This window comes from Copadichromis virginalis, linkage group LG2, assembly GCF_057382275.1.
Source record: "Copadichromis virginalis isolate Kocher_CV1m ecotype Utaka linkage group LG2, C_Virginalis_male_GT1.1, whole genome shotgun sequence".
NCBI lineage: Eukaryota > Metazoa > Chordata > Actinopteri > Cichliformes > Cichlidae > Copadichromis > Copadichromis virginalis.
In genome coordinates, this window is record NC_140619.1 from 34,488,395 (window position 1) to 34,498,112 (window position 9,718).

Here is a 9,718-nt window from a genome sequence, read left to right on the forward strand (position 1 = left end):
GTGGGTTAAACAGTTTATTGAATCGATTTTTGCTGTTCAGAACTGTTTGTCATCTCTGGCTGACTTTAACAATGTGTAAAGAAAGAAAACTAATAAAGAGGGGCGCAGGGGATGAAAAAAAACTATCAACATGATTTAAAAAAAAATCATTAACATAATTGGCTTATGCACAACTTCCCACCCTCCCCAATGGAAAAAACAATTTCACCCTTACCAAATGCTACAATACTGTATCAAATAGGGGCGATTTAAAATGTAAAAACATGAAGGGACTAACTGCTACTTAAAAAAGCTGAAGGATGAAGAATATTCACAAAGTTACATAAGGGGAGACACAAGAGAAGTAATAACATCACACCTGACTGCTTCAAGGAGGCAACAGTAAACTAGAGACATCAAAGTAGATTCTCACCAACCAGCCGCCGCTCCTTTAGTCAGATGTTACTAAAATTTCCCCAACTGTGGAACTCGGTTAAGGAAAAAAAAACAGAAAAAAGGGTGCAAAACATAATAACAAAAGTAATCGTGTTATGATTCAAAATAAGTGCAGTTACCCTGCTTTTAGATTTAAAAGACCAGGTTGGGTCGGGTTTATAAAAATAAAAATAACAAGGACGAGGAAAGTATGGAGTCTTTTTTTTTTTTTCAAATCTTGTCTGCAAAATATAAATTACTAGTGCACACAAGGTAAATAACTCCTGCAGGAGATAAATAACTCTTGCACGAATTAAAATAACTCCTGCGGACATAATTAACTTGTGTGCACATGATAATATCCTCACACGGCACAGTAGGGGTTCTGTATTAATTCCTACTGATTGCGTGTGAACTTCTACCATAACACCAAGTCGTTATCCTTGTGCCGTATACAAAAAAATTCCCCCGATATGCACCCCTTGCATTGTGGCATATTCCAGGATAACATCACAACTGATATGACATCTAGCACCATTACAAAACCAAACAAATGAGAATTTTAAAAAAAGGAAATATTTGTGGGTGACAAAAACAAAACAGAAAGAAGAAGAGTGCTTTAAACATATCAGAGGCTAACATATTCACACAGCTACAGCGAAATGATGAATAATAAACTCCAGGGATTTTTTAAATTAAATTAAAAAAACGAAACAAAAACACAAAAAGTTAGTTAAGAAAGGGGAGAGATGACAAAATAAAGCGTCGCTACAGAGTAAAGTCGTGCTATAGTGTTTTCAATATTGGCAGAAAAACAAAACAAAACAACCGAGGGGACAAGCTAGCTGTGATTTACATGGCTGAGAAGCTAAAATTAAAGGTGAAGTCAAATTTGGGATGCGAGGGGGGGAGCTGTGAGTTGGTTTCCAGTCTGCATACAAGACAAATTGTGCAAAATAAAGTTCATTTATTCATTTTTGTTTATTTTTTTGCCGGCATCTGATTAGGTCTGTGCACAAGTGTTGTTTTTCCTGAGAGATAACGGTTGCATGAGCCTCGTTTTGAGATGAAAGTTTTTTTCCTATTTGATGCATTTTTTAAAAATCGTTTTTTTTACTTGGACTCAAAGAAAGAAAAAAGAAAACAGGAAGCACGAGGCAGGCGGCTGGAAATCTGCTTTAAAACTGTCAAGTATTTGCCTCTTTCAACTTTTAAAGTCACCTTACAGGTATCTCTCGCTTATATATATATATGTATGTATGTATGTATGTATATTTGCTGTTTTGCAAAGCTTATGTACACTGAGTATACTCAGGCCCAAGCGCTCCCTACATGCCATGCCAATGCAAATATTAGTGTTCCTTTGGTTATGTAAAAAAAAAAAGAAAGAAATCTACATGCATCTTATTCTTTACAAAAATAAAAGTATAGAAAATTACAGTTAAAAATGATCTGAGAATGCTTCTTCCAATGTGTAAAAAAACATCACTTGTCATTAGTAATATATTCATACGTATTAATATCTGATTTCCATCTAAACTGTATATTAAAACTATCATCAAATATATTCTTTTTTTGTACTTCTCACACAGTGAATTAATTTTTCTTTTCCAACGTTAGTACTGAATAATAAAAGAAAACGTCCAACAATATATCGGGAAAATGTTAAATAGCAAAAACAAACCCTTGAGGGAGGGACTTTTTTTTTCTTTCTCAAATTTCCTTCAAAAGATAGGTCTGCATAGCATCGTGTACCTGCGCAATTTGTACATTTACAGGATCATAAACTCTCTTCTTTTGAGATGGTACAACCTAATATGGATGCATCTTTTAGTGTGGGGTCCCTGTGTTGCAGGAAACCTAAGTGCTTTGAAAATGCACAGGCTCGAGGGAAATAAAGGAAGAAGAAGAAGAAGAAGGAGTCAGGTTGGACAGTGGAGGCATGTCAGCTGTCTAGGACAATGTAATACTTGGCCAACCAATCACTCGTTAGCGTATGGATTTACCCTTGAATGCCCCGTGTGTAAATTCACAAATCCCATTTCTTCATTTTGTTAGTTCAACTGCACATCAGAGATTAAAAAAACAAAACAAAACACCCTCTATCTGACATCTACCTTAACACAATGGATTGAAGTAAAAAAAAAAAAAAGCCAAACTGCAAGTACATACCCTCTCAACTCTTTTCTCTAAAATCATGAATTTAAAATCGTACATTTAATCAGGGCAAGATGTGCAACCACATGTTTCATGCCTCCGGCCGTCCCATCTTTATCTTCCACCTGTTCACAACAGTCCTCTCGCTCGCTTTATCTGTATTGAGGTCGGTGCAGCAGGGCAAGTGTACCTCATTCAGACGAGCATTTGGTCTGGCAAGTCACGCCGAGCGGGAAAACTGGCCATTTCTCCAAAAATCAAAACAAAACAAACAACAACAACAAAAAAACAGTCCATCAAGTCTCTCAAACCAGCGCCTTTGAGATCCGGAGTACCATATCCGCCCTAAAGCTTTTGTCGTGTAACATAACTAAAGTGGAAACTCATTCCAGCCAGAGGGAGGGAGGGAGGAGGGGTGGGGACGGGGAAATAGGTGATTTGTCTTGTCAATCTAAAAAAACAAAACAAAACCAAACCAAAAACCATCAAGTCACACATTTTAAAAAAAAATCAGTTTGCAGTGAAAAAACAAACAAACAAAAAAACAAACAACAACAACAAAAATGGCTAGCAGCCCAATCGTCCGAGTGTTATTTAAAAACCCCCAAAACAAAACAAAATAAAAATAAACAGAAAGTTGTGCATAGTAGCCTGAATCTCCTCCGCTTCCTCTGCATGTCTTGGCACGTGATATGAGTGAGGTCTTCGTTTGTAAAAGTCCAAGAGAAACGGCGCGCTTTGAAGACAAGCATCTTCGGCCAGCAGGGAGGAGGGATCAACCGGTGGTTGCGTGACGTTATCTTGATGGGAGATTAGTTTCCTGCAAAGACGATAGAGAGGATCATTCACCTCGCTGTCGCTTAAAAAGGCCGTTTGAGAAGATCTGTTAGCCATATCTGCATGCAATGCTGTGAGTAATGAGCAGATCTTTGTGAAAAAAACTAAAAGGGGTGGAAATATTCAATCTACAGTGACAGAAAAAAACAGAATAAAGATAAAAACGCTTTAGATTAGAAAGTCGGAAAATACTGAAAATATTACGTTTTTTTCATTTAATATAATATAGATTTTTTTTAAGGAACAGTTGATCACCGAAGGTCATTTTCACTAAATCCTGAATTAAAATGCTAAATATTCTCTAGATTTGCTGCTTTTCTTTACTTCGCACCACCGTGAATTGAATATATTTAAGTTTTCAACACCTAAAGACAATTTTTTTTAAATTCTTTAGACTAGTAAATAGTTCGTGTCTCTGACAGTGGTTGGTGTACCTGGCTAACACCGTGTGGTCAGGTGAGTGATTAGCTGGGCACCCAGTTGTGAGCGGAGCCCTGCGTGGTGGTCGGTCCCGGGTAGCCTTGGCCTCCAGGCAGCATGGGGTCGAAGTTGAAATCGAGGCCGTCTCCGTCCATGAGGTCACTGTTGATTATGTAGTCCACATCGCAATCCAGGTTTTCGGTGAACATGTCAATGTCCAAGTCCGTAGGGAGCCGACCCGGACCGGTGGAGAAGCAGGACGGCACTCCAAACTGACTGATTCCCGGCAGGGTGGTGATGGGCCCCCCGTGTTGCGAGCCAACGGCTGGTAGCGCGGCGTGTTGGGCTTTGAGGGCAGAGAGCTGTGACGGGTCCTGAGACAGACCTGAGAGGATCATCCCCAACTCCATCTGAGAGTGATGCTGGTGTTGTTGCTGCTGCTGCTGCGCCGGTGGTGGTGGCTGCTGCTGCTGCTGGTGGTGAAGGTGATGCTGCTGAGGCTGCATCTGTGCCTGCAGCCCGATGGGGGACACGGTGTTCGGCTCCAACCCCTTACCCAACCTCACTCCTGCAACAGACGTGCCCAAACCTATCATTCCCACCCCTCCAGAATTCGGCATGATGGAATCCACTTGGGCCATCAGGACATCGCTGGGAGGAGGGGAGTCGGAGGTGAGCAGCGCTTCCAAGCTGGAGGGTACGTGGGCGCTGTAATGGCCGCTCCCACGGGAGCTGGGGGTGGGCATTGGGTTGAAGAGGGAGTTGCTGAACGTCGTCTGCTCTTTGCTGCCGGGCCCGCAGGGAGACACGGAGGTTGTGGCCCTGGTGTGGGTAGGGGCCTGTGGGAGGCTGGATGAAAGCTGATGGAAGGAGGGGAAGCTGGAGCCTCGAGGCAGCAGGGTGGAGGCGGAGGGCAGCGGAGTGGGAGGTGCTGGTGGGGCTGTGCTGGGACTGGCCCCTCCCTGCTGTCCAGTCATCAGAGTGAGGCCATCGATCAGGTCCAGCTCCTCCATGAGCGTCTCGGTGAGGGTGGGAGTCAAGTTACTGGCAGAGAACCGCCCCAGCAGGCCGTCATCAGGCAGGTTGTCGTCATCCTCCTGGCCCGGAGCAATGGGGGACAGACGTCCGCTCAGGGTGCTGGCGTTAGAGCTCGTGCGCGGGCGGAAGGTGGTCCACATATCCGTGTCGTCCAGGCTGCCGCGGGACGAGGGGCTGCTGCTGTTCACCCCCCATTTGGAGAACTGCTGGGATGAGTTAGGGCTGTCCGCGCCCGCCGAGCCCGTGGCACCATCGCCCTGCAACACACCTGCGGTGCCTCCCAGGCCGGCCGCTCCCGCCTGCTTCTTGGTCTGCTTGGCCCTCATGCGGCTCTTCAGCAGCTTACTGCTGTTGTCCATAGATGCAGCCCGGCGACGCGGCGCCTTGCCGGTCTTGCCTCCTTCGGGGTTGAGCATCCACCAAGAGCTCTTTCCGGTCGATTCATTGTGTACCCTCAGGAACTTGTTGTGGAGTGACAAATTGTGGCGAATTGAATTCTGAAAATCAAAAGGTAAAAAAACAAACAAAAAAAAAAAAACACAAAACACAACAATGAAGAGAGAGTCATGAATTGAAACTCACAGGAGAATCCAGCAATAGAAAAGATGCCGACTGAATGAAAACTTTCAGGATTAAAAAGCATTTTAAACCTTATTTTGGAGCAAACTTTTCTACTTTTTTTGTGTTTTTTAACAGATTTGACTTTTTATTCCGTGAATGCATTTTTACATCCAAGTAGCCACTGAAATTAAAGTTTATTTATTAAATAATGCTTTACAATAACTCCCCAAAGGTGTTTCAAGTTGGTTGCAGAGTGGTGAAACTTGCTTTTATTACACTGGTGATTTGCAGATTAATCACTTATCTTTAAATGAGAATAATAAAATTAAAGTATGGCTACTGTGGATATAATCTTTAGTAAAGGATTTTCAAAATAGTTTTTGTCTCATCTTGGATGACACAAAATGTATTTATTATCTTTGAAAAGGGTTTATACCAAAACAGACGATCTTAGACGGTAATAAGCCCGAGCAATTACAACTTTGTTTCGAAGGGTTTCACACCAACGCTTGCTGGGAACCACCCGTCTGCTAACAGTAGTACAAATGAGTGTGGCCTCAGCTTTAGTTTTATTGAGGAGGTATCTGTCTCCTCCTAGCATAACAATATCAGAAGAGGTATTAAAATACAAACTCAACATGCTGTTTAGGCAGCCGGCGTGACGCAGACACCACAAGTATGAATAAACATCTGCACCAAAGCCTCCTGGTGCTTCTTGTAGCTTGACAAAATTGTCAAAAGTGTAAAAATGAAGATGTTTCCAGTGCTTTTTATTTAACTTGGACTGCTTCTTATTGATCGCTTCTTTACTCGAGCACTCAAAGCATGTACACAACATGCCTCATTCACACCAGCACTTCTTTTTCTACCTGGGTGCCTCCTATCTAACATTCAGGCTGTTCAGGCCCAAGGATAATCAGAAGGTTGGTGGATCGATCCCTGGCTGCTCCAGTCTCCATCCCAAACATCCTTGAGCATCCCTGATGCAACCATCAGAGTGTGACTGTTAGATAGAAAGCACTTAAGCGTTTGGGGGGTGTTTGTGTAAATGAGGCATGTTGTATGAAGCGCTCCCAGTCCTCAGGTAGAGTAGAAAAGCATCTTTTTTCACCCAGTGACAGTCAACAACCAATGCCAACCACCTAGCAACTAGTAGCTGTATCACCTCCAAAATGTTTACAACTTTTAACAATGTGCACGAGGTCACGTGATTAACCTCAGTACTGCCTGTAAATGCCATCCAGGGGTTTTCCTGCCCACTAAAAGGAAAATAAGCAGAACTGTGATTAATAATATGTTTAACCACTTTTCCCAAAGCTTATTTACTTAAAGTTAAGTATTTTCGTTTATTTTTAAAACTAGGACAACCAGAATGGCTGGCCTATGCACAAACTTGGGTTAAATAAGGAAACACACACACTCTCTGCCGTAACTCTTAATGCAGCTCTGTGGTGTGCCAGGAAAAACTCTTACTGACACATTTACCTGGTGGACCTAAGTGTTTATTTTATTACAGTTCAGCTTAACTCTTAAAACTAAAAGGCCCATAAACATAAAGATAACCTTGGCTGTGTACTGACTCAGATGATTCCCTGCAGATGAAGCCCTCACCTTCCAGCCGGCGGAGCTGTTGCTGTCTCCTTTGTCTCTGAAGTAAGGCACAGTTTTCACCATCCACTCATATATCTGCGCTAGCGTCAGCCTCTTCTCGGGTGAGTTCTCGATGGCCTGGCTGATCAGGTCCGCGTAGCTCTGGTTCCCCCACGCGTTGCGCCGGGAGGATCCTTTGCGCGGCGTCGCTCCGGGTCCGCCCACGCCGGCCACGACCCCGCCCTCCACGGACGCCGCAGCCGCTTTCTCGGGCTCGGACGCGATTTGCTGGGGCTCGGGCTTGTCCTCGTCAGCGGGCGGGGTCCCGGCGGCGGACTCGGCGCCGTCCGCCCCCTCCGACTTGACAGCCGTGATGTCGGGCCTCGGCAGCGGCCACGTGCAAGAGCGAGGTCTGCTCTGCGGCTCAAAATCTGGGTCAATCGGGGGCACTGGCGACTCCTCCATGGCGGTCCTCTGAACTTCCACTCAGAGAGGTGTTCAACTTAAAACATTTAAAGTTTGACAGGTAAGTTTGAGCCGATGACACCTTAAGAGAAAACAAACACACCACCTTTAAAATAAACAAACAAACAAAAATAAACAAACAATATACTTCACCCTCCGCGGGGGTGTCAACCGAAGGGCCTAGAAAAGAGACGTAATAATCTGAACACGCCAATAGCCTCGGTTAATCCTCAGATTGGAGATTAGGGAACCCAAATAATCTCCTTAATAGTAACTATCATAAACCTTCAGATTTATATAGAAATAAGGAGGGCTGGGGCGGGACTCTCTTTGTTTGAATGAAATCTAAAAAGATAGTCGCACAATGACAATAAGCACCAAAACATCTGGACCTAGACGGGGTTTGGGGCCGCATCTGGAAATTATTATTATTAATAATAATAATAATAATAATAATAATAATAATAATAATAAGAAGAAGAAGAAGAAGAAAAAAAATATATATGTGAACATGTGTGGCTAAAAATAGAAATTGAAGCCATTTAAAATCGCTTACATTGCTATATTTTACTTTCAAGGAGAGAGTGGTTTATATGCGGGTGGAGATTTTGTAATTATTGCGGATTAAATTTGTGAACTCACACGTGAAGTTTTCTTGTGAAACTATGCAGTATGCATGCGAGGATTAGCTGGCTGCGGTTACAAAGGAGCTTCTGGCTGTTCTTGTAAACAACCGGGCAGTCTGAGGTCTCCACAAGACCAGAAAAAGGGAGAGAAAACGACCAAAGTTCATTTATTTATTTATTTTAAGTTCCGCAGACATCCACTAACCGGTGCGGCTTAGTCAGTCAAAGTGAAGATGTGCGGCGGCTGACTGTCCGAGCTGGCGGTCTGTTCAACACTGCCCCGGTACGCTGGCACACGTCTCTGTCTGTCTTCTGGTGGGAAAAACGAGCCTCCAGCGAGGATAAGATGTCAGTAAGGACGCTTCGGGATTTGTTTATAACACTAGAGAGATGACAGAAATGTGCAAAGAGAAGTCCGCGCCTCAGGTCTGCACGGTCCGCCACATTGCGGTCGGGCGCATGTCACCATCTGCCATGTTTCCCCACAGTCCTGCCGCGGCACACGATACTCGAAGAAGCGGGTTTTAAAAAGCCCACTCGACCGCAGCCCGGAACTCAGCCGACCCTCGTCTCGTTGTGTCGCTAACCAAGCCTCGCAGTTTCTCCGCAGGCGCTTGGGTGAAACTGGGGTCGCCCGCAGGTCTGTCGGCTCCCACTCGCCGCACTTTGAAAACAGCACCGATAGCCTCCGTAACGTTAGCCGCTTAAGCTCCTGCTACTCCAGAGTTTACAATCCGTGGAAAAGTCCGTGAAAAGCCTCCGATAACTTCATCCAAGTTGCCGTTTCTAGTCCGCGCTGACTTTTGTAAAACTTCCTGTTGTTGTGTCGGTACAAATATTCACTCCTTCGGGATCTTTTCGACTTATTTTGTTTTGTTTTGACTCGAGGCGAAGACTCCCTTCTGACGTCTGTTTACCACTGTCAGGCAACGCACTCTGCGCCTGCGCACAATGGAATTCTGGGAAGGCGAGTCCTGTGTGTGGCAGACGGTTCCGACGTAAACAGCCGCGCTCGATGGCAACATGTACCTGTAGTGGAACATTATGTAACAGTTTATGAAAGTGTCCTAAGTACTCTTAGGCCATTTAAGGTATTACCGGTAATTAGAAACACGAGACAAGAAAAGACTGCAAAATTACATTATTTCCAGAAACAAACAAACAATAATTATAACCTTAAATTTTAATGTTTACTCATACATAAAGGTCCCTCTGAATACCTCCTCAAATTTCCAGTTTTTAATAATACATTTAGTAAACTTGTATGGATTCTGTTTTATTTAGCTTTGTTGAATTTGACTGTGCTTTATTACTTTATTACATGTGATATTGCTTAATAATTTGTTTTAACTTTAATGTAGTTATTTGTGATTTATTGTAATTTTCAGATTAGTTACATTTTACTGAGCTATATCCTAATTTAAGCTATTCGTTAATGCTATTTAAAAACATCTTGTCTTATTACCTGGGAAACGAATAAATAAGATTTTATGGCATTTTATAAATAATTATATTAATTAGCAATATGTACACTCAGGAGGAGTAGAGACACCAATCTATTAGGTACTGCATCAGTTATGTGTAAAACTGTGCCAAATCAAATATGCAGT

At 43.3% G+C, this 9,718-nt stretch overlaps 1 protein-coding gene across 2 annotated transcripts; it reads right to left on the minus strand.

Annotated features, from left to right (window-relative positions):
• foxo4 (forkhead box O4) lies at window positions 1-9,142 on the minus strand. Of its 2 annotated transcripts, none has more exons than XM_085431908.1 (4): window positions 8,314-9,142; window positions 7,039-7,564; window positions 3,843-5,363; window positions 1-3,391 (listed from the first exon to the last, which is right to left on the minus strand). In XM_085431908.1, exons 2-3 carry the CDS (start codon window positions 7,480-7,482, stop codon window positions 3,873-3,875), a joined length of 1,935 nt encoding a protein of 644 aa, XP_085288034.1. In that variant the 5' UTR covers window positions 7,483-7,564; window positions 8,314-9,142; the 3' UTR covers window positions 1-3,391; window positions 3,843-3,872. The 2 variants fall into 2 exon arrangements, with proteins under 2 accessions (XP_085288034.1, XP_085288024.1); XM_085431898.1 differs by having other exon boundaries at window positions 8,125-9,142.
• Between the last annotated feature and the right edge of the window lie 576 nt (window positions 9,143-9,718).

What these genes read in the sequence shown, in the direction of transcription:
- foxo4 (XM_085431908.1), bottom strand. Translation starts at nt 7,482, where the DNA reads ATGGAGGAGTCGCCAGTGCCCCCGATTGACCCAGATTTTGAGCCGCAG. An exon ending in ACAGCTCCGCCGGCTGGAAG is followed by an intron (nt 5,364 to 7,038) that starts GTGAGGGCTTCA and finishes TTTGATTTTCAG; the next exon opens with AATTCAATTCGCCACAATTT.